The 25,248-nt window shown below is 36.3% G+C and overlaps 1 protein-coding gene across 20 annotated transcripts in view; it reads right to left on the reverse strand.

Annotated features, from left to right (window-relative positions):
* FOXP2 (forkhead box P2) overlaps nucleotides 1-25,248 on the reverse strand; it is a 669,679-nt gene that overhangs the window by 133,259 nt on the left and 511,172 nt on the right. For 10 of the 20 annotated variants that reach the window (XM_060414739.1, XM_060414734.1, XM_060414741.1 and 7 more), the window contains one exon: nucleotides 12,087-12,161. The exons of the other annotated variants lie outside the window; for them this stretch is intronic. In XM_060414739.1, coding sequence (XP_060270722.1) covers nucleotides 12,087-12,161 — 75 coding nt within the window. The remainder of the gene's footprint in view (nucleotides 1-12,086; nucleotides 12,162-25,248) is intronic. 20 annotated transcript variants of the gene reach the window in all.

The following is a 25,248-nucleotide window of genomic DNA, read 5'->3' on the forward strand; positions in this document are numbered from 1 at the left end:
GCAAAGCGTCTGCCTACAATACGGGAGACTCGGGTTCGATCCGTGGGTCAGGAATATCCCCTGGAGAAGGAAATTGCAACCCACTCCAGTACTCTTGCCTGGAAAGTCCCATAGACGGAGGAGCCTGGTAGGCTACAATCCATGAGGTCTCAAAGAGTCACACGACTGAGCGACTTCACTATGCTCAATTTCCTCAAGAGGAAAAAATAGGTGTAAGTAGGCATAATAAAGATTACAGGATTTTCTTGGCAGTTTAGTGGTTAACACTCCATGCTTTCCACTGCAGGGAGCACAGGTTCCATCCCTGGTTGGGAAACTAAGATCTCACATGCTGGCTATGGCATTGTCGGAAAAAAGCAAAAACAAACACAGAAACAAAAAAAAAAAACAAATATCACAACAATTGTTTTCTATATGGTAAGGAGTAGGCTTGTGCCAAAGTGACCATAATGCAACTTTGTCTCATAAAACCTGACATATTTGATACTTTCACCAACACCCCAGTGATGGGCAAAACAGAAAAACATTTAAATTCAGTTTGCAGAGCAAATTTGTTTTGTACGGAATTAAGAACTAAAAAAATAAAAGGGTTTCGTTTTCAGTAAGAATGATATAGGAATTCTTCCATCAGAAGTCGCGGAAGTTGGAGAGAACACACTTCCAATCATTTACCACTAATTTCTGAAACTTTACTATTTAAAATCCACTTTGTAAAGCAGAAAGATTTGCTGTTGGACATGGGCTTCAAAAGCAAGGTCTCTTTTGCAGTCTGTCTGTTGCGTCTGTCTTCCTTCCTTTCCTACTCCCTCCCTTCCTTCTTTCCTTCCTTCTATTGTGTTCCTGTTACTTTAGTTTTGATTTTATGATCAGAAATGGCTTTGGTTTAGGGAAATGTTACCCTCTCATATCTTTGTATCTATACAGCATATACTAAATTCAGGATTAAGCAGGGGCCTATATGTCAAAGAGCAATTTCAGTGGTTGGTTTATTGGGTTGCTCTTAAATTTAAAACTGCCAATACAGTGAAAAAGAGACTATCATAATATTTATGCACATATTTCACTCCAGTTACATGTTCTCTTTTCACTTAAAAGGTTTTTCTAAAAAGTGAAGAGCTATATTTTATTAATTACCAAAAATTAACCAATTACATAAAAAGTTCAAAATCTTCATGTATCTAAATGTTTCATAAAATAATTAATGTTCTTCAGATTTATATTAATCCACCTTAAATTTTAAAGAAGGAAAGAACACTCACATTGTGATTAAGTTTTTAGAGTCTCTTATAAGAAAATAGTTGCTAAGTTTTAACTCTAATGAGTAGCTATTCTTTTGGTTAAAAATATCATAAAGTATAACAGATATGGTGAGAGTAAAGCTGTCATAACTTGAAAATTTTAACAACCATGAATATACCTTTCCCTTCCTTCATATAGTTTGCCCAAGAAATAGGAATCTCGAAAAGATAGCATGGCACTGTGGAAAAGGGACACAATGATGGTCACATGGCACAAACAGATTTAGTAAATAATATAAAGAGAAGTACCTAAATAGCTATGAGTTTACTCATCCTCAAATTTCTGTCCATTTCAGATGAAAGTGAATTTCTCTTTCCTTTAAAGCTGTATTAACTCCATTTGTGCCCTTGAGGCCAGCACTCTCCCCCAATTATCTTTCAGACCTTGTTTGAACTCTATTCTTTTCCTTCTTGCTTTTTAAATCTTTTCATCTCCACTGCCACCTCTCCCCAAGACCTTTCCTCAATTCTACCCCCTCAAGCCCCCATCACATCATCTCCCTATTAATTGGTAATTTTCCCAAAGGACTAGGACACTATTTGTTTTCATATAGACTTTTAGTTACCACTCAAGTCACTTCCATGGACTATATTCTTTGAAACCACTCTTACCAAATCCAATCAGTTGGTTTATGTCTCATTTCACAGTCTTAAAACCACCTCTCAGTCTCTGACAATGCTTTTTAAAAAATCTCTTCTAGTGTTTGACTGCAGGCTCCTCCTCCTTCTTATCTCCTGTCACACAGATTCACATTCTTTACTTATTATTCTTTCTTTCCTTTCACGGAGTGTCTCATCTTGAGAATTCTCTGTGGTTGTCTTTCTTTATGCCATTTTCTTCAAAACAATGAACTCTGATCTCATACACATGGTATGACTCCCAAAGATGAACAATTTCCAAGTCATTGTTGTCTGCTGAACATGGATATTGTCCCAACAGTGCAAATATACCTCCCAAAGAACCTTTATCACCTTCAACTTCCTATTGTCCACCATCAATCTGCTAGTCTTTCTATGTTCTAGTTATCACCAGTATCCAATTTAAACAAATACAAATATCCAGGCACAAAATACCAGAAATCTCAATATTTTTGTGTTCCTGCAAAACATTGTCAACATAGTTTTTGTATCAAAGTGCTGTATAAATCTCTCTTAAATCTGTCCTCTTATTTCCTTACTCTATCCTTCCCATAGTTAAGATTATAATTTTTAAATTTTTGGACAGTATTCTCTCACCTAGACACACAAACTCCAGTACTTTTCTATTTCCAATCACTTCTTACTTTTGCTCCCAAGAAAGAAAGAAGAAAGTGAAAGATAGTTGCTCAATCATGTCTGACTCTTTGCGACCCCGTGGACGATAGCCTATCAGGCTCCTCTGTCCATGGAATTCTCCAGGCAAGAGTACTGGAGTGGGTTGCCATTTCCTTCTCCAGGGGATCTTCCTAACTCAGGGATTTATCTCAGGTCTCCTGCATTGCAGGTAGATTCTTTACCATTTGAGCCACCAGGGAAGCCCCAAAGATATCTTTAGATAGTCTATTTATGTTACATCAACTTCATTGCTCAAAATCTTGCATAATACTTAAGGATCTTCTAAAAAGCCACCTCAAACTTCTAATTCCAGTTGTGGTCCATTTAAAGACTGCGTATCAACTAAGACTATTTAAAGACTGTATATCAAGCTTTCCCCATAATGTTTTCCAATTTCCCAGATACATTATGCCCTACCTTGAAAACAGCCTTTTTTTTTCTTTCTCTTCTTCAACTTAGCTTATTCTATTCTCAATCCCTGGAATGTGTTCTATACTTCTAGTTTAATGAACTTCTGTGTTTTGCTTTTCCCCCCTAAAAACTTTACCTCAAGTAAACCTCTTCTATTTGCATCCTCAATTCCTTGGTACAATAATTAAACCTCTTTTCACAGTTTGCATTGATTTTTCAGCCCTAAATTATGTATTTTCCATTTTCATAGTGTATACTTTTCAAATGTAGTGATCATTATTTTGCTGAAAATTTTTGTAGCATGGTGAGTTATACATAGGATGTGCTTAGTGAATATGTGTTGAATAGAACTGAGTGTCAGGGACTATGTAAGAATAATTCCAATGAATACAGACATACAAGATCAAAAGAGTGATCAATGTAGACTACATTGTTGAAAAAGTATTCGTGTGGGGTAGTAATTGAGCTGGACTTCATATAACAAGTAGAATCTGATTGGCTGATCAGAAAAAAGAGGAGGTTACAGAGCAATAACAGCACAAGAAAAGGAATAGAAAAAAATGGAATATTGAATGTTCGAAAACAGAAAGGCGATATATCAGGCAGAACACAGCATTTGTTTCTGAAATAATAGAGGATAAGGTAGAGAAAGGAAAAGAGCTCAGTGGTAGTGGCACATAATTGCAAGGCTTAGGTTTGTAAAGCTTTATCCAGTGGTCACTGGGAAGTCATTAAAAACTGTACACAAGTTATGAGAAAAGAGAAAGGAGCAATTATTTATCCTATGATGGTATCAATAAGATAGAGTTTACATGCTAATTAACAATGATAGAATTGATCGTTCCAGACACTTGGTAGGACTTTTCTAGAAGCACAATTTCTCACCAAATTCTTATCTCTGTAATCAATTTCTACAGCTTTAAGTAGTCAATTTACAACAAGTGCTATGAATATATTTTACAGGATCAAAGTTGTATGTTAGTCACTTAGTGTTTTCATCTGGTCAATTCAAGCACCCATTCTGAGCTTTACCTATTTAAGTGGTTTTGATATTTCAATATCAGACTTAAAGTACTATATTGTCCACCTTTTCTTTGTGTTTTAAAGTCAGGATGACTCATTGATCACTTATTTTCAATTATTAAGACATAATATTTTTCTGACAGATAGTAGACAATCTAAAGAGCCAACAGAATTCTATTTAGCAACTGGTCTTGCTTGAATGTGTAGGAAATAAGGGAAAATAAAGAGAAAATGTAAAAGATTAAAACTGGAAGTATTAAACATATTATTCTAAACATTAGCAAATAAATTAGCAATGTTCTTTAAAACTTTAAAAAACAAGTCTTTTTTTTTTTTTTCCCTCTTAGCTGAAGTCCTAACGAACAAAAGCAATAAATCAACAGTCTAGGAATTTGCGATTCACTTTATAACATTTCTGGGAGAATCATTAAAGATCCTTGAATTTTTCTTTCCTAAAACCTCAACTTATAAACAGGATTATCTCATAGATCTGACTGAGATCTTAAAAGTGTCTTCAAGAAACCACAAATAGTCCAGTAATATGCACAGTAATTTCAAAAGTGATCATGAAACTGATCTGGTTTTTTAAAACCTATGATCAGTACATGTGATAAGCAAACATTTGGAAAAACTGAATGGTTTCTTTCTTTGACCAATAGCAGAATTAAAATTAAAATACACATATGTATAATATTATACATGTGAACTGTGGCTCAAGAACAAAGAACTGTCAAACCATCAATAGTTTCCCCTTAATTCAATGAATAATGGAGAGATATAAAGAAAGTCACTTAGATTCTTTAGTTTTCTGAACTGTAAAACAAAGGAGTTGAATTAATAATTCTAAAGACTCTTTTAAGCTAACGTGTCCTATCAGTCATTACATGGCTGAAATGCATTTTGTTTGGACACCCTCTCCTCTTTATTTTGGCGATGCACTAGCAGGGCATGACCCCTCTAATAAAGCAGAAGGACTACATGCATAATATACAGAAAGACGAGGTCAAACATGCAAAGAAGTATGCTTCCAGCCTCAATATGTACAAAAAATATACTTTTCACTCTTAAGAGAGTATGAGATATGCAACTTATAGGTAACATGGACTTAAGGAGAAATAATGATTAAACAACAGTACACATGTTAATTCTTTTATTTCTTTTAATTTTATATTGGTTACTGTTAGGTAGTTAGAATAGGAAAAAGGAGTCCAGAAAAGCAGTGGCTAAAAGGAAAAGCCCACAAAAATAGAACCAAGGAAGGTCCGAGGACCAGAATGAGGACCACAGGGAGAACAAACAGCACTCCTGGCCAGCCTGAATCACACAGGGCAGGCCTGGGGGAGGAGGAAACACGTGAAAGGAGGAGCCAAAGGGCCAGGTGCCTCGCTCTTTTCCTCTCTCTCTCTTTCTTCTCTTCACATCTTTTGGGTTGGCATGCCCTCACGCCTCAAGGATATATTTTCCTATATTTTCTAAATAAAACTGAGCTGTAACACAGAGCTGTAACACTGATCTGTCCGAGAGAGCTGCGACACGGTCTGTCCCAGGGCTGTAATGCTGGTCCGTCACTTCAAATTTTGTTGTGATGAGACAGAACCAAGGAAATTACACACTCCCCCAACAGTTACCTTTGTATCAAGAAAATTTTCACTAGGTTTGCATATATAACATTAAATTCTTAAACCTTTACACTTATTTATCAAATTTTGATATTACTTTGCCAACATGAATTTATGAATCATGCTCATTTTAATAAGAATTTATCTCCGATATATTTACCTGAGACTTCCTTTTCACTGTAGTATCTCTTAAGAATACTCTTAGTAAAGAGCACTTAAGATCTCTCAAGATCTCTTGAGATTTCTTACTCTCATTCTATACAATCTGTTTTGAGCCCTACTAAATATTCTACACAAAAATTCTAAATGAAAATTAAGATATTATAGTTATCCTGGAGTGTGATGTTACAAGACACTGGATCTGAGTGATAGATTACTTCTGCCAATATTCTAAAATATCTTATATTATCTCTCTTAAGAGAGAACACAAAGCTCCCTGCTAGAATGATAATGACAACTTCAGGGAAAAGAACTTAGCTGCAAGAGCTGGAGCATTTCATGCAGCTCCTTAATGTTAAATATGACAGAAGTGCCATCCTGAAAAGCTTAACAGACATTGTGTAAGACTTTATTCTTTATTTTATCAGTAGTGTGAATCTATTTGCACCAAATTTATTATAATTCTGATAAGGAACATAATTAACTGAAGTAAACAAGTACAATTTCATCTAAGTTGTATGGTGCATTAGGTGATTATAGCATGACTGAGTTCTGGTAATAGTAAGCTTTCTGAACTCCACTGGATAAAGGTTTAAAGCATAGTTTCATGTTTATATTTAAAGTACAGTGTGCAGTTTCAGGCTTGTATTTGAATGCCATTGGGAATCATGTACTGCTTAACTTGACATCCTACGGATTAAATATATGAGAAATTTATTTATAAATACTTTTATGTAAATATATTGTTGCATGAATGGTGCCAATAATAAAAATGTGATTCTGTAGTTCATCAATACTGTGCATAACTCATTTTACCTGATGAAAATTAAAAATGCAAAAAATTTAAATGCAAAAGAAGAGAAAAAAATGAATTGTAGATAGAACTCAATAAAAAGAAATTCTTTTACATAACTGATCTTTTAGATATGTACATGTATGTGCATGTGCTCATGGGGTGTGCAAATTTATACACTAGGATGACTTGATTTTGTGCCTTTCACTGACTATGCTACAATAAGTGGTGTAGAAATAGACAAGGAACAGAAATACAAGTAATAAATATAGAATATCCAGTTTATCAATGATGTTAAGAAATATGCAAGAACTATAGAGTGAACTGTTAAAAGCTAATGCATATTATATTTCATATTTGTAGAGACTATCACTAGTAGCTCATTACAAATAACTTTAAATGTGAAAGCAAAAATACAGTCTGCTCGAATGGGCACCATAAATTCACATTATTGCCACATACATATTTGAGTGTATGTATCAATTTATTTGATGAAAAATATATTAACAACAACAAAACCAGACAACTAAATAAATAATCCTTTCATCAGCCCCTGATTTGTGCCATACTGATGCTTTGGTGAATCATCAAGGGAAGTAAATTATTCATTATAAATTTCAAAGAAGAGTCTCCATTGAAAAAGCTCTGCTACTGGTCCTTCTTGGAACCAACATCAAGAGAATTCATGGCAGTCTCAAATATTGCAGTAAAATAGAAGGTGAGAGGCAAATTACTCAGGAGAGGTGTCTAGAATGAACTGAGCTCAGGGAGCTACATCTCAGCTGAGTGGGGTGTGTAAAGATAATTATTAATATCTTGAGTTACACTAGGAAAGAAAACGATTAATCAAGGAGTTGCATACAAATGTCAGTCAAGGCTTTAAAAACTGAAATCTTTATTCGCTTTCCAATGGAAAACCTAGAAGGTTTTTAATAGTAGCTCTAAATACAGTCACTATAATATAGCATATTGGCATTAACAAATCATTTGTAATATAAGTGTTTGAAATATTTGATTATCTTAATTTCATATCAAGGACTTATAATAATATCAGTCTTATTGTAATAGGACAAATTACTCAAAATAAACATGATGAATTAACAAATCTGATCTACATTGCTTTAAAATAAATTCAAACTTATACTAACACACATTCACACTAATAACAAACAGTTACATCTTGCAATATAGGTTTTATAGGAAGGACTTTCCAAAAAATTTACCACAACATTATCCCATCTGGTTAATTGTCTCCAGCTTGTTAGTTAAAATTATCAATACCATTACTAAGTAGTAATTTATCTCTAATTCTCGGTTAATCTCTGCTAACACGTTTATAACAGAAAAGGGAAGAAATTACTTGGTGATAAACTGGCACTCCGCATGCATTCCCTAATTCCTTATTCTCATATGTTCTGGCTGGATACAGACAGCTGATGGTACAATCACTTTTGCTAACATTCTTTTCCCATGATTTTCTTTGACTGCCAGAGGACATCATTTAGGTCCAGTGAGGCAGGGTTCTTTCTCTTTCACTCAGCTTAACAAATCAGAAAACTTTAGATAACTGATTTTTGTGAGTGAAAAAATTAGTGTGTGTCTTAAATTAGTGAGTATTTTCCACTCAGTAAGCAACATTTCCATCTTGGTCATGGCATAAGTTAATATCCAAAACCTCTTGCTTAGTGTTAATACCAGATATCAATACATAATTAAATTTATGTCAAACAGAATTGCCTCTTTGATCCAAGCAAGAGTATATTGATGATATGGATACTGAGTCAGACATCTACTGTATACTTTCTGTGTGTTAGTCATCAAGCTAAGTAGTTTTGGGATTATCAAATGTAAACCTATTACCACTCTATGATGTAGACACTACCTACCTAATTTTACTATCTGTCCTATTTTACAGATTGCGAACATAATGCTAAAAAAAGTCAAGTAACTACCCAGTATTCAGTTTAGAAAGCTGATTCCAGAGTCCACAGGACAGATTATTTGGTACTGGGTAAAATTTATGGAAAGCCTAAAAAGAGAGAGAAATTTGGAACAGAAAAAGATTCTTAAAACCATCATTGTCCTCTTTTCCTTAATTTCTCCAATTCACAATTCCCATCAAAATGAAACATTCAGGAGGCAATCATAATAGAGTCAAGATCTGTAGGGGAAGAGACCCGAGGTGGTCAATGTAATTTAATTTGAATGTGATACATAACAGCTAGACCAAGACCAACCAAGTCTTACTTTTATAGATCCAACAAATTTTGTTCATCAAAATATGCATATGATCCAGTGGTAAAGGTTTTGAAATTAAGACCCCAAAGACAAAGCCTGAGCATTCTGTATAATTGCCTTAACAGTTAGAGCCAACAGTCAGAGTCCTATGTAAAACAGTATTCCTATAGGTGTAAAAACCTGAAGTAAAGACCAACAGTACCATTATCTGCAGGTAGGTGCTAATAAGGGCATTCAGGCAGATGAAGTGTCAACAGGGTCGATCTCTCGAGGAGTGAACTCGGGTTACTACCATGTGGCAGGGAAACCAAAGGTTGTGAAATTTAGGATTGTAGCCAGGGAAAAAAGACAGGCATCAATACTATTACTAAAGACTGAAAGAAAAGCAAACTAAAGATTTGCCAGATTAGTGTTAAATATACACCATTTGAAAAACCTGAGTGTGAAAAGCAAGTACTGAAAAGTAACCTGTTAGAGTGAAACTCATTTACTCTCATATTCATGTCTTTTAAAGCCCAAACTCAATGCCTTTCTTATAAAATTCAAACTTATAATAAGAATATTAAATTGTTACTCTTAGAATATTAAATGTACAACCTATGGCGCTCAAAGATTTCCTACAAAAAAAAAAAAAAGGTAGAAACAGTTTAAGATTTACAATTTTTAGGTAGAGATGATATAAGTAATTGCGGATAGAATTACTACTGCCCAGAATTGCAATGAATTAGTAGATGCACCAGAGACGGCAATGGCACCCACTCCAGTACTCTTGCCTGGAAAATCCCATGGATGGAGGAGCCCAGTAGGCTGCAGTCCATGGGGTCGCTAAAAGTCGGACACGACTGAGCGACTTCACTTTCACTTTTCACTTTCACGCATTGGAGAAGGAAATGGCAACCCACTCCAGTGTTCTTGCCTGGAGAATCCCAGGGACGGTGGGCTGCCGTCTATGGCGTCACGCAGAGTCAGACACGACTGAAGCGACTCAGCAGCAGTTGATGCACATTATACCTAGTCTATTAGTACAATCTCCAGTAATCTCAAGGTGTTCAGACTTATTCAAGTACCACCCCAGCATATTAGTAATATGAAATTTAACAAATACTAAGAGAGACAGCCATGCTCATCACACAGAAACTGTCAACTACAAATAATAAATAGTCTTTGTTTTAGTTTGCATCTGGATTTTAAATCACATTATGTAGCCATTTTAGCTCACAAAAAGTTCGCATCTAATATAATCAATAAAGGAAATAAGCCCCTACTTAGTACTGAATGTTTCCCTGTTATTGTGAAGTCCAGAAGCACCATTTGCAAAGTCACTCAGTGATTAATCTGAAATATTAAGTTTGGTGCACTTCAGGGATGGTAAACACCTGATCCATGCACTGTCATCCTCTTTTTACCCACCAACCACAGAAGACCTCACTAATTTATGCTGACTTGCTTTCTACCTTGGAGACTAACTATAGTCTCAAGTACATGGTGTAATTTCAGACTCTTGTTCAACACAGTATTCAAGGCAGTCATGAATGATGTGGTATACCCCTGGAAAGATCAATACATTGGTGATCTCACAAACTTGGGCTATAAATTCAGGCTTGCCATTGAGGAACTGCATGGCACTTGTGAGCCATTTATTTAATTTCTCCACAGTTTGTTTTCATTCAGAAAACATTGCAGTGAAAAGATATAATGCTGTAGATTTAAATTTCTGTCAGTAGAATAGAGAATAATTTTTTAAAGGTAGAAGCAGATTTACATAAAGAACAAAATATTATTAGTTAAGCCATCTCACTCTTCAGGCTAAAGAAAACAATTTTTCCACTGAGATTATTTTAGGAAAACATGTTACCAATTAGGAATACTGCCTGCTTAATTTTTAATGCAGCATTTTTAAAGTATATTTTTGAATTAATCTTTTTTACTAAGTTAAAACATAGCTATTTTTGAAGTTTAACTTAAATTTATTTTCTTCAAAACATACAGCAAAAACTTAGAAATTAAGATTATTTTAGTCTTTCACATAAATTTACATAATTTAAGCAAAACTTGCCACTACTTCTTAATTTTTGCTATTCTTTCAAAAGTTATTACTATTATTAGGAGAACAACACTTTAGAATGAAAATGAATGAAACCCTAAACTAGGTAATTTCAGACTATTATAAATCCTAATTTCATATACAAAATTTATTACCAGTCCCCTGCATTTATTATTTCTATAAAACAGTATGTTATCACTTTTTTCACTTCTATTTTTGCTTTGCATCCAACATTTTAAAAAATGTTTAAAGATTATATATTTTCCACAAAGAATAGCATTTCATGTTAATCTGACACTATTTTTATTGATAAAAATCTTTCTTTTTTTAACCAAGGTATGAAATTAGATATTTCTGTTTTACTATTTGGTTATGAGTCTACAATCATAAATTAAGAAATATTACATATATGGTAGTAAAAAATATTTTTTAGGTGAGACAGTTTAGGAATAGACAATAGAACCTAAAAAACTACATCAATTCTTCAAGAAACAAGCAAAAATTCTATAAATGGAAGTATATGACTTACATATTTAGAGATTCCTTAGGAATACAGGTAGTGTCCATGCTAAATAGAAACATGAAGTTGCTCTATTTAAAAATTCTTGAATGGCCACTTCAGGACTGCTATTCATTTCCAAGGCTAACTGGTATGTGAATTGGGTCACAAAAGCAATTTTCATTGAATATTATAGTCTAAAGAGACAAATTATACTCGGTGACAGAATATGTAAAAAGAGGCCTTGGCATATTTATATGTTAACTTGCAGAACTCAGAATAGCAACTATTCCCTAAAATATTTCTTGTATCTATCCATAATCTCCATTTAGTTTATGCATATCAATAACATCTCATCAAATTATTCCTAAATCTGTTCCAGAAAGCATAGTGGTTCAAGAAAAGTACAGTGGTGAAACAGCCATACCCCCTTACATATGTAAAGTAAACTTCAATGTCATCAATTCACAGAAACTGTGATATATAAGCGATGAAACATAATTGAAGTAAGAATATAAGAACCAGCAGGAAAAAACCTACATCTCCGCCTTAACATTAGTCATCTCTTGATCATCTTCAGGACTATATGGCAGTGGCTAACAGGAAAGCACAGACCATCTATTCAGTGGGGTTGGGTCTACGGCCTTATATGTAGTAGCTGAATCGCTAATTGTCCAGTGTAACTTACTGCAAATGTGTTGTGAGGATGCCCATCACCAGAAGAGTGGCCACAGACACATAATTTTGTTTCTGGAAGCAATTCCTGGATTAAACAAAGAGAATCAGGAGTTGGCTTTTTTCCCCCAATCTTATGCTAATAATGTACATTATCATTTAAGAAAATTATTTTGGATTATTATCTTGATAGGTCAACCTAGACAAAACTATCCCACCTTTGTATCACAGCTAATAATAGTATAAATTTTAAAAACAGGAATTATTTGGCAGATGTTAATTTGAATATTTGAACATATGAATTAATCACTAACCAAAAATTATTGATCTACCATGATCTTGACTTAAGAATCTTACTTCTCATTTCTAAGCTAAACTTATAGCCAATGTTAATAAATACTCCCACAACTTTAAATGGTACTATGATTTTAGAGTATGGGTTGCTATTTGTCTTTAAACTATGTTTTTCACACAAGCTAACTGTTGACTCGTCAATTACAACCAATGTAAATGAACATAAAGCCTGTCTTGTCATGAAATGTAAGAACCATCACAAGAACCTCATTTAATAAACTGTCTAGGCTCTGCATTACTACAACAAAATATTGCCATTTATTGTAGATCAATAAATATATATTTAAGACTATGGAGCCAAGCTCCATAATCTCTGATAAAACCTGTTGAATTACGTCATTTGTATTGAAAACTACTCTATATACTCAAATGAACGGTTTGCATTTTTATCTGTAAAAGTAAAGTGATTATTTATTGATAAATGACAAGAAATGTCATTTTTTACCTAAGTAGTATTAGACATTTCAAAAGATTTTGTCTGAAGGGCAAAAGGATTACACTGCATTTGAATAGACCATGTGACAACACATCCTTAGACTTCATGTATGATATGAAAGGATGATCCCCATTCGTAAGATACACAAGGGAAATTATAAGTATATCAGAAAAGAAGAAAAGCAAGGAGGAATGTGGTAGGGGTGTCAAGGAGTATTTGTAGTGGTTTGATGCATGTAAATATTACATCTTATAAATAATTCTTTTCAAATACATCTCTGAAGTTCAGGGGCTCTGTTTAAGAAACGGATTGTATATGCTTTACATGACTAGGTGTCATTTTTTTTTTTCAAGATAAGAGCAACCTTAATTCAAACAGAAAAAACAAAAATGGCTTCCCAAATATTCTTCTCCTTCAGTTGCCTATGAAGAAGTATGTCACCTGACACTGGCAGATGAGGAAAATATGTTCAAGTAATATTTTACTGTCAGAATCCAACAAACACGTTTTCATCTAAATTATTTTGTCAACAGCCTTGTAGTACCCTTGCTAACCTTATTTGGCACCAGTGAATAATTAGATACACAGGGGTGTGACTCCAATTGAAGGTGTTGGCATTGTAGCACTCTGCGAAAATATTAACTATGAGGTTAACTCCAATTTTCTCTTCTTTAATTAAATGCACATGGTACTAATGAGGTAACCTACTGTTCCTTGATAGCACTAATTAGCTAAGAGGAGTGTACACTCTCACACTGCAATTTAAACCTAAAAATAAGGTTGAAATATGCTAATTGCAAGCAATTTAAAACAGTACAAGTTGAAGAACTAGTCATAATAAGAGAAACTGACTGCTTTACAGTTAGGCAGCTGTAACTTTGGTTAAAATCAAAACAAGCCACATGATTTTTGGACTGCTATTTAACAAGGTCATAAGCATCTGAAAATTAAAAAAAAAAAAGAAATGCTACTCCATACCACAGAAATGAACCAACTAACAAAAAATGCTCAGATTGACATTTGTCTACCTAAAACCAAAAATGATTAGAACTCCAAAAGTGCTTCAACACTATTTATATTTAGTGCTGAAAATGAAATTCCATAAGTAAGCAACATCACCTTAAGCTCTTTCAAGAGCATCCAACTTAAATATTGTACTTTGTATCTCCAACACAGACAAAACATGTTGGGTGCTGGAGGTCCGCCATCCCAATCACAAGCTCGGAGGGAAGATTTAGAGGTGACTAAAAAACAGGACATTTTCAGACCAGATACAAGTATCCTGATAAAAATATACAAAAGATGCTATGGAATAAAATGGTGTAGGCACCATTTAAAGAATATAGGTGCCAAGATTATCTGAAGGATTTCATTGTAAGAGGGAGATTTTTGCTACATTACTTCTACAGATTGCAGTTATGGGTTGAGAGCAGCCTGAAGCATCACTGTGAGAATTTTCTCCATTCTCAGCTCAAATGACTCATAAATATAATTTCAGTAAATCTAAGTATAATCCAAACATATCTTCTTTAATTGTGTCTCAAAAATTTACACAATATGATTTCAACCGATAACCACTGAGATAACTGACATAAAACAAAATTCTAAAGGACCTTCTGGAGCCATTACATATTTTTGTTAATCCGAAACTTTGTTTAACCAAAGCAATCATCAGCTGACAGTGCCAAATCATTCCTGTTGCTGGAGATAAAAACACAGCAAATAAAAATGATACTGTCATTAATCTATCCTTGGAGATAAAAGAGACAGGACTGTCCCACAGTAAGGACTTGCAGTGACACTTCTGTGCAGTCATTTTGCATGCAAAATTATAAATTTAAACAATCAAAAGAGTTAAACAAGCAATAAAAAGTCAAAAATCAAAATCTGTAAAAAGAGAAAGTCAACTTAATCTTATGTTTACTGAAGAACAATACCTTGGGAAAAAGTAAACCGTTTGAAAGGTAGTCTTTTAAGTAACTCCCAATTAGTAACTCCAGGAGTTAAAAGTATGTGAGAGTAAACTTTGCACTGCCATTAGCCCATCATCACATCTTGCCAAAAAGCTTGGTTGAAGAAACTGCTTTGAAAAACCTACCAAGCTTCTCCTGGCTATCCTAGAGCTCTCTACAACAGAAGGAGACAGAATGTTGGCAAGAGATGCTAATCAACCTCCGACCAACTATGCTTGAAAGATCCATGAGGTTGCAGGTCTGTAAAAGGGTAGCAAGGCAAATGAAATCATATAGTCATTGGAGGCAACCTGACATGGTCCAGCAAATTACAGGGAAACACAATATGAATGGATGTTTTAAGTGTTTGCATCTGTTTCAGATAAGCACCAAAGAACATTTTAAGAGTGAAAAGGCCATGACCGTGTACTGGAATGGGCTTTCAACATTAACTTCAGAGGGAATCTATTCTTCCATTAAATATGGATCATAGCAATTTTCTGTTAAAACAATAAAGAGTAAGTCGTTCTGTGTTGGAAATGAGTGCACTGGGTCTGGAGACAGTCTTCTAGGGTTCAGATCCTGACTCAACACTTATTAGGAGTGTGACCTTGAGTAAATTACTTAGCTCTCCTTCCTCTCTGTCCAGCTTCCCAGGTGGCTCTAGTAGTAAAGAACATGTCTGCCAATGCAGGAGACATAGAGACGCTGGTTTGATCCCTGAGTTAGGAAGATCCCCTGGAGAAGGACATGGCAACCCACTCCAGTACTCTTGCCTGGAGAACCCTGTGGACAGAGGAGCCTGGCAGGCTGTTGTTGTCCTTAGGGTTGCAAAAAGTCGGACATGACTATGAAGCATACTTAGCACACATGCATACCTTTCTGTCCAGAAAGGGAATAGTAAATAACAAGGTTCTAAGGTTGTCAAATACACTGATTTATAAAGTACTTAGAACAGTGCTGGTATCCATATGCTTAATGTCTGTTAGTTATGTACTTATTACTATTTATTAGCTATCATTATTGCTTCAGAACATTCAATTTTTTTCAAATAAAAAATTATTAATAGAACAATCTTTTGGACTCTGTGAGAGAGGGAGAGGGTGGGATGATTTGGGAGAATGGCATTGAAACATGTATAATATCATATAAGAAACGAATCACCAGTCTAGGTTTGATACAGAATATAGGATGCTTGGGGCTGGTGCACTGGGATGACCCAGAGAGATGGTATGAGGAGGGAGGTGGGAGGGGGGTTCAGGATTGGGAACACGTGTACACCCATGGCAGATTCATGTTGATATATGGCAAAACCAATACAGTATTGTAAAGTAAAATAAAGTAAAAATTAAAAAAAAATTAAAGTTCTACTGTATATAAAAAACACTGTAAAGGATGCAAAATTTCCCAAGACATTCTATCTGCATTCAAATAGCTTTCCATTATTATTAGACTTCATGATATAAACCAAAGTATCTTCCATATAAATAAAAAATATTTGTTTCTCCTTAGAAACCTGGTGTGGCAAAGCAAAAAGTTAATATGAGGGTGTTTGCATTCAGTGACATAGTTAAGTGACTTCTAAGAAATAATATAATTTCTACAAAGTTGATGATGGTATATTTTTCATAGAAAAATAGGAAAGTATTATAAGTTGATCTTTCCTAACAAATGAACATATTTTTAAATTATAATTTTTTGAGGTTGGCTGAAAATAATCAAAGTTTTCTTTAAAATTTTTACAAATTTAGTGTCTTATAAAATTTGGGACAAAATGATATATGAATGGAATAATGATCTACATTTTAAAGGTGCAAAATTTTTTTCAAAGAAGTCTTTGTCCAGTCAGGAATTGTGGACCCTCCTGACCTAATATGAAACAAGAATAAAATTAAATGGTTGAGTGGCCTTTCCTCTACTCTAACTGTTCTGTTCGTTGGTTTAGTTGTCTGTTTTTAATCCATTCATCAAATCTGAGAGAAGTTGTCCGAAGGACAGTGTGGCCAGGGTTGTACCAGGATGATACATGTTGGCTTTACAAATTCAAAATATTTTTGTTTGAATCTGCCCATCTCTGAAAAACAGATTAAAATCTGCCTAGCTTTGACAGAGGAGGTGAAGAAAAGAGAACTACTGCCTGGGAAACACTGAGTATTTCATAAGACCAGTGGATCAGAGTAGGAGGTATATCATTTGAAATCAGTCAGTGAGTAGAAGGACCACACACCCTGGAGAACCAAACCAATATGAGCACACGCCTGAAGACTCTTTATCCTCAACAAGCAGTAAGACTCTCTTATTTCCTTCTGTGGTGCTGACTACAAAACCTATGTGATATAGCGAGGAGAATACAGTACAGCCATTAAAGAAGCACCTTGCAGAGAAGAAAAATAAAGCCCAGGGAGGTGATAATATTTACAAAGGTCATGCTTCTATTTATTTTTTTAAGGCTGCTGTGCATCATGAAACCTACAGATTTTCAAACTTTAGCATGTAAATAATGTCTGGATAAACTGTTATAATTAAGAATTCAAGGTTAGACATCTAGATTCAAAAATTCTAGACAATCAGATTCAAAATCCACGAGTACGCATTTTCCAAGTGTCTTGAGAACTGTGATTTAGAGCTTCCGTGATTACACTTGGAGAAATACTGTCTTCTGTGTTCAAGATACTTGTATGACAGGTAAGTTTTCATTCTTTTATTCTATTATTCAGACATTCAATACTTAAGAACCTACTATGTGCTATAAGCTATCTTATCCATGTAGATATAAAAATAAAAGAAAATCATCTCTGGTTCCAAAGGAGAGTGGGAAGAATAGCCTTGTAAACTAGGATACAACTAAGTGTGCCATTTGCATCTTGAACCTCTGACAATCTGATAAAGTCTAGAATGACTTCCTCAGAAATAAAATTTAATTATATAGAATAAAATATAAGAAGTTAGGAAGGAAATCAGTTATACCGAAATTCAATTATCAAAATATTTAAAAAGCTGGGTTTGTAAATATTAATCAGTGTGCTTCTTTGTGAATATATTACATAATAAGACATAATGTCAGGTTAATAGCCACTATAATTTTAAGTAGTAATAAGCATAACTAATACTTCTAGATATTTTTGCCAGCTGTAATGTAATATGAAAACATCTGTCATAACTTTTTATGACAGATGTAAAACAATGTCACAGACAATGCCAATCTTCCTGTGGTTTGTTACCTACATTTGTAATAGAAGAAAATATTAAGTTTTAATTAGAAATGAAAATGAGAATACTTTTTCTTCCATTCATGTTCACTGACCTCCTGAATCTACCCATGGATCCCACACTGAGACTCAACATTAGAGATAAACGTACTAAGACATAAAAGGAACAGTTCCACTGTATTGAAAGAATGTATTAAGAATGAGAAATTTATTACTTGAAAAAGAAAGACCTGGAAAGGAAGAAAGAGATGATCCAAAAGACTTAGAATTGCACTTGACAAATGTGATCATGTGGGTGTGGCTCAAATGTGAGATGGACAGGGAGAGAGGATGAGAGAGAAGACCAATAAACTCAGATTATGGAAAGTTTTGCACATCAGACAAAGAGAATGTCTATCATGTCCTGAGGTAAAGGGAAGAGCAGATTTTCTTTTAAGGAGACATTCCAAAAGCCTGAGGATGTGGGCTTAGACTAGAACTGGGACCTGATAGATGGTAGCCTAAGATGCCCAGAGATTCACTGGAAAGTTAATTATGGTGTGGGCCAAATCAAGAGCAGTCAAAGTGAGAAAACAGTACTCATTTTAAGAAGAGGCTAACTTCTGATTTGAAAATTATCTGAGTGACAGAATGAATGAGTGAAGGACACTGGAAGTAGATTGTGATGTCACCAAAAAGTTAAGAGGACACAAGAAAACAAAACAAAATAAAAATTAAGAGGATTGGCTTCATTTGGAAATACTATACTGGAGGTGACTGTAGGATATGCAGGTAGCTGTTTATAGCAAAATTTTGAGTATAGTAAAAGCTTTAAGTTCAGGGACATCTGAGATCTTACATGGTGGACACAAGCAGTGAGTGGATGTGTTGGCACTGAGATCATCTAAGGAGGTGGTTCTCTGTTCAGTTCAGTTCAGTCAACTAGTCGTGCCTGACTCTGAGAAACCAGGGACTGCACAGGCCAGGCCTGCCTGTTCATCACCAACTCCCAGAGTTTACTCAAACTCATGTCCATTGAGTTGGTGATGCCAACCAACCATCTCATCCTCTGTCGTCCCCTTCTCCTCCCACCATCAATCTCTCCCAGCATCAGGGTCTTTTCAAATGAATCAGTCCTTAGCATCAGGTGGCCAAAGACTAGAGTTTCAACTTCAGCATCAGTCCTTCCAGTGAACATTCAGGACTGACTTCTCTAGGATTGACTGGTTGGATCTCCTTGCAGTCTGAGGGACTCTCAAGAGTCTTCTCCAACACCACAGTTCAAAAGCATCAGTGCTTCAGTTCTCGGCTTTTTTTATATTCCAACTCTGGCATCCATACATGACAACTGGAAAAAAACATAGGTTTAACTAGACAGACCTTTGTTGGTAAAGTTGGTAAATCTCTCTGCTTTTTAATAGGCAGTCTAGGTTGGGCATAGCTTTTCTGCCAAGGAGCATGCATCATTTAATTTCATGGCTGCAGTCACCATCTGCAGTAATTTTGGAGCCCAAAAATATAAAGTCTCTCACTGTTTCCAATGCTTCCTCATCAATTTGCCATGAAGTGATAGGACTGGATGCCATGATCTTAGTTTTCTGAACGTTGAGTTTGCAGTCAACTTTTTCACTCTCCTCTTTCACTGTCATCAAGAGGCTCTTTAGTTGTTCTTCGCTTTTTACCATAAGGGTGGTGTCATCTGCATATCTGAGGATATTGATATTTCTCCCGGCAATCCTGATTCCAGTTAGTGCTTCATCCAGTCCAGCATTTCTCATGATGTACTCTGCATATAAGTTAAATAAGCATGGAGACAATATAGAGCCTTGATGTAATCCTTTCCCGATTAGGAACCAGTCTGTTTTTCCATGTCCAGTTCTAACTGTTGCTTCCTGATTTGCATACAAATTTCTAAAGAGGCAGGTCAGGTGGTCTGGTATTCCCATCTCTTTCAGAATTTTCCACAGTTTGTTGTGATCCACACAGTCAAAGGCTTTGGCATAGTCAACAAAGAAAAAGTAGATGTTTTTCTGGAACTCTCTTGCTTTTTCGATGTTCAAACAGATGTTGGCAATTTGATCTCTGGCACCTCTGCGTTTTCTAAATCCAGCTTCAACATCTGGAAGTTCATGGTGAACGTACTGTTGAAGCCTGGCTTGGAATATTTTAAGCATTACTTTGCTAGCGTGTGAGATGAGTACAACTGTGTGGTAGCTTGAGCATTCTTTTGCATTACCTTTCTTTGGGATTGGAATGAAAACTGACCTTTCCCAGTCCTGTGGCCACTGCTGAGTTTTCCAAATTTGCTGGCATACAGACTGCAGCACTTTCACAGCATCATCTTTTAGGATCTGAAATAGCTCAACTGGAATTCCATCACCTCCACTAGCTTTGTTCATAGTGATGCTTTCTAAGGCCCACTTGACTTTGCATTCCAGGATGTCTGGCTCTAGGTGAGCGATCACACCACTGTGATTATCTGGGTTGTGAAGATCTTTTTGTATAGTTCTTCTGTATATTCTTGACACCTCTTCTAATATCATCTTCTTCTGTTGGGTCCATATCATTCTGTCCTTTATTTTGCGCCCATCTTTTCATGAAATGTTCCCTTGCTGCTGCTGCTAAGTCACTTCAGTCGTGTTCGACTCTGTGTGACCCCATAGACGGCAGCCCACCAGGCTCCTCTGTCCCTGGGATTCTCCAGGCAAGAACACTGGAGTGGGTTGCCATTTCCTCCTCCAATGCATGAAAGTGAAAAGTGAAAGTGAAGTCGCTCAGTCGTGTCCGACTCTTAGTGACCCCACGGACTGCAGCCTACCAGGCTCCTCCGTCCGTGGGATTTTCCAGGCAATGTTCCCTTGGTATCTCTAAAGACTTGAAGAGATCTCTAGTCTTTCCCATTCTACTGTTTTCCTCTATTTCTCTGCATTGATCACTGAGGAAGGCTTTGTTATCTCTCCTTGCTATTCTTTGTAATTCTACTTTCAGATGGGTATATCTTTCCTTTTTCCCTTTGCCTTTTGCTTCTCTTCCTTTCAAAGCTATTTGTAAGATCTCCTCAGACAATAGTGGATCCTTTTTTGATTTCTTTTTCTTGAGGATGGTCTTGACCCCTGTCTCCTATACAATGTCACAAACCTCCGTCCATAGTTCTTCAGGCACTCTGTCTATCGGATCTAATCCTTTGAATCTATTTGTCACTTTCACTGTATAATCATAAGGGATTTGATTTGGGTCATACCTGAATGGTCTAGTGGTTTTCCCTACTTTCTTTAATTTAAGTCTGAATTTGGCAATAAGGAGTTCATGATCTGAGCCACAGTCAGCTCCTGGTGTTGTTTTTGCTGACTGTATAGAGCTTCTCCATCTTTGGCTGCAAAGAATATAATCAATCAGATTTCTGTATTGACCATCTATCTGGTCATGTCCAGGTGCAGAGTCTTCGAGTGTGTTTGCTATGACCAGTGTGTTCTCTTGGCAAAACTCTATTAGGTTTTGCTCTGCTTCATTCTGTACTCCAAGGCCAAATTTGCCTGTTACTCCAGGTATTTCTTGACTTGCTACTTTTGTGTTCCAGTACCCTATAGTAAAAAGGACATCATTTTTGGGTGTTAGTTCTAGAAGGTCTTGTAGGTCTTCATAGAACCATTCAACTTCAGATTCTTCAGCATTATTGGTTGGGGCATAGACTTGGGTTAAAGTGAAGCTGCTCAGTCATGTTCAACTCTTTGTGACCCCATGGACTGTAGCCTACCAGGCTCCTCTGTCCATGGGATTTTCCAGGCAAGAATACTGGAGTGGGTTGCCATTTCCTTCTCCAGGAGATCTTCCTAACCCAGGGATTGAATCCAGGTTTCCTGCTTTGTAGGCAGACGCTTTACCATCTGAGCCACCAGGGAAGTCCATAGACTTAGATTACTATGATATTGAACGGTTTGCCTTGGAAATGAACAGAGATCATTCAGTTGTTTTTGAGATTGCATCCAAGTACTGCATTTAGGATTCTTTTGTTGACTATGATGGCTACTCCATTTCTTCTAAGGGATTCTTGCCCACAATAGTAGATATAATGGTCATCTGAGTTAAATTCACCCATTCCGGTCCATTTTAGTTTACTGATTCCTAAAATGTTGATGTTCACTCTGGCCATCTCCTGTTTGACCAATTCCAATTTACCTTGATTCATGGACCTAACATTCCAGGTTCTTTGCAATATTCTTTACAGCATCAGACTTTACTTCCATCACCAGTCACATCCACAACTAGGTGTTGATTTTGCTTTGGCTCCATCTCTTCATTCTTTCTTGAATTATTTATCCATTGATCTCCAGTAGCATACAGGGCACCTACTGACCTGGGGAGTTCATCTTTCAGTGTCCTATCTTTTTGCCTTTTCATACTGTTCATGGGGTTCTCAAGGCAAGAATACTGAAGTGGTTTGCCATTCCCTTCTCCAGTGGACCATATTTGTGCCATGTGCTAAGGCCATCTGGTTAGCTTCAAGTAAAGACTGATGTTCTACTGCCCTGAGCCTCTTATTTAATTAGGTTAGAGTGGCACACAGGCACCTTGGTAACGATAATGATAGATATAATAACTGATGTAATAACTGAAAAGAAAAATATATGAACAGAGGGAGGGACTTCTCTCACACTTTTGGTGAGGGAAGTCAGCAAAAGATAGAGGAGTGGTGTCAAATATCCCAAATATTCTAATAAGGTCAAGTAAGATGAGACTTGGTCTTGAATACAACACTCTGAGGTTCTCAGTGCTACTCAAAAAAATAATTTCAGAATAAGAATGGGACATGAATATAATATGTTAAAGAAAAAAATGGAAGTTGAAGGGTAAACAATTCTTTCCAAAATTTTAAGGATGAAGAAAGTATAAGGCTAAGAAGATATCCTGACATAAAACAAAGGTTCAAATAAGATACTGTTTTGTCAATGTTTGGTTTTTAAAGACAGGGAGACTCATAGAAAATCAGGAGACTGAAGATACAGCAAAGCAGTTGTGTAGCTGACAAGACAAGGTCATAGGAAAGGCTGGGCAGGGCAAGTATCATATATAAAAAAAGAAGTTGGCCTTGTAGAGAAGACCTCACTGTGATACAAAAGAGCCTGATGAGAGGTGCCGATACTTATTTTAGGAGTGGAGATGAGTGAGGAAGCAGGAGAGCTTGCCTGGTGGCCTCTAAATTTTCTTTGCAAATTAGAAGATGAAGCCACTGGGAATAGGGGCTCAGTGTGAGATGTAGGAGCTTGAGGGGGACTGTGAAGATCCTAAGCTGATGTGTGTGCACGCGTGTGTGTGTGTATGTGTGGGGGGTTCGGGGGTAAGGAGTTTAGAAACAATTGCTAAACAGTGATGAAGGCTAAGCTGAACTTGCAGACTCAATACTGCCTGATACTGAGATTTTCTATAGGAATATTCAGTAGTTTTCTTGGGAATTCCTAGATGTCTCAGTGGTAAAGAATCTGCCTGCCAATGCAGGAGATGCAGAAGTTTGGTTTGATGCAGGGTTTGATTCCTGGGTTAGGAAGATTCCCCTGGAGTAGGAAATGGCAACACACTCCAGTATTCTTGCCTGGGAAATCCTATGGACAGAGGAGCCTGGTGGGCTGCAGGCCATGGGGTCACAAAGAGTCAGACATGACTGAACGACTGAGTACACACACGTGGAGTAAGGAAAGCCATAGTTTGAAGAATGAGGAGCAAAATCAGAATGACATACTAAATAGTGAGAGTATCTTTAAGGTCATCATTAATCATGGGATATAGTTGGGTCAGGAAGGTGCGTATGTGGACAGAGGTGGCGGTGAGGTGGAAGGAACAGTGCTTACAATCAGAATGTGAAGTTGTTAGGTCTACTAACTCAAATTGATTTTGAAACATTGGTCCAAGGGCTTAGAGAATATTATTGAAGTACTTATTGTTAAAAGTTTTAAATTTATGCTTGTTTTCTTCATGGATCAGTATAAACTTAAAAAAAAATAGTATACTTTCTTTCTAAACATGCCAAATTATACCATTCACCAGTAACAGATTCAACATAGAATCCAAATTTATGGGATTAAATTAGGGATTACTCTTTACTTAAGTAATAAAACAAAGGGAATTAAGATTGTATTTAAGTAGAAAAAAGAAATGTGATTTTTATATAATCTTTAGGAACATATACATTGCATAGATTGAGGCACACTTGTACACTAGTGAATATAATGTGCTGCTAGGTGCTATTTACTTATAATTCTCTATTGTCTTGTGTTTCCTCAGTGTTTATAGAGCAGAATTCTTTGAGGAAAAAAAAATATTGTCAAGATGATGCTACAATTCTGTAGCAAATCAGCTCAGTTATTACAGAGGAAATCTGTTGATTTTGCCTACTAGGCACCTATTCCTCTTTTTGCTAATAACATGAAAGTTTTTCTTGGGGATCATCCCCATTCTGCAACACCCTCCCCTCAACCCCCAATCACCAAATGCAAACTTGTAGGACTGGTTCAAGGGTAAGTGGGTGGTAAAACAGACCATTAGATTCTCTCTCCCAGTAACTGATTTTTGAGGATAATAAACAGGAATTCATCCAACCTAATGCTGGGACCCCACAGAGCCTGCCCAATAATCTTGCTTTTGCTTCCTGTCCTTTCTGTGACCACATTTTTGCTGAGATTTTCCTGGTATTTGTAACCAATTCTGTACTTTTGATTCAGTTCAGTTCAGTTCAGTCGCTCAGTCGTGTCTGACTCTTGGCGACCCCATGAATCGCAGCACGCCAGGCTTCCCTGTCCATCACCATCTCCCTGAGTTCACTCAGACTCATGTCCATCGAGTCCGTGATGCCATCCAGCCATCTCATCCTTGGTTGTCCCCTTCTCCTCCCACCCCCAATCCCTCCCAGCATCAGAGTCTTTTCCAATGAGTCAACTCTTCACATGAGGTGGCCGAAGTACTGGAGCTTCAGCTTTAGCAACATTCCTTCCAAAGAAATCCCAGGGCTGATCTCCTTCAGAATGGACTGGTTGGATCTCCTTGCAGTCCAAGGGACTCTCAAGAGTCTTCTCCAGCACCACAGTTCAAACACATCAATTCTTCGGCGCTCAGCCTTCTTCACAGTCCAACTCTCATATCCATACATGACCACAGGAAAAACCATAGCCTTAACTAGACGGACCTTAGTTGGCAAAGTAATGTCTCTGCTTTTGAATATACTATCTAGGTTGGTCATAACTTTTCTTCCAAGGA

This window comes from Ovis aries, chromosome 4 (assembly GCF_016772045.2).
Source record: "Ovis aries strain OAR_USU_Benz2616 breed Rambouillet chromosome 4, ARS-UI_Ramb_v3.0, whole genome shotgun sequence".
Classification (NCBI taxonomy): domain Eukaryota; kingdom Metazoa; phylum Chordata; class Mammalia; order Artiodactyla; family Bovidae; genus Ovis; species Ovis aries.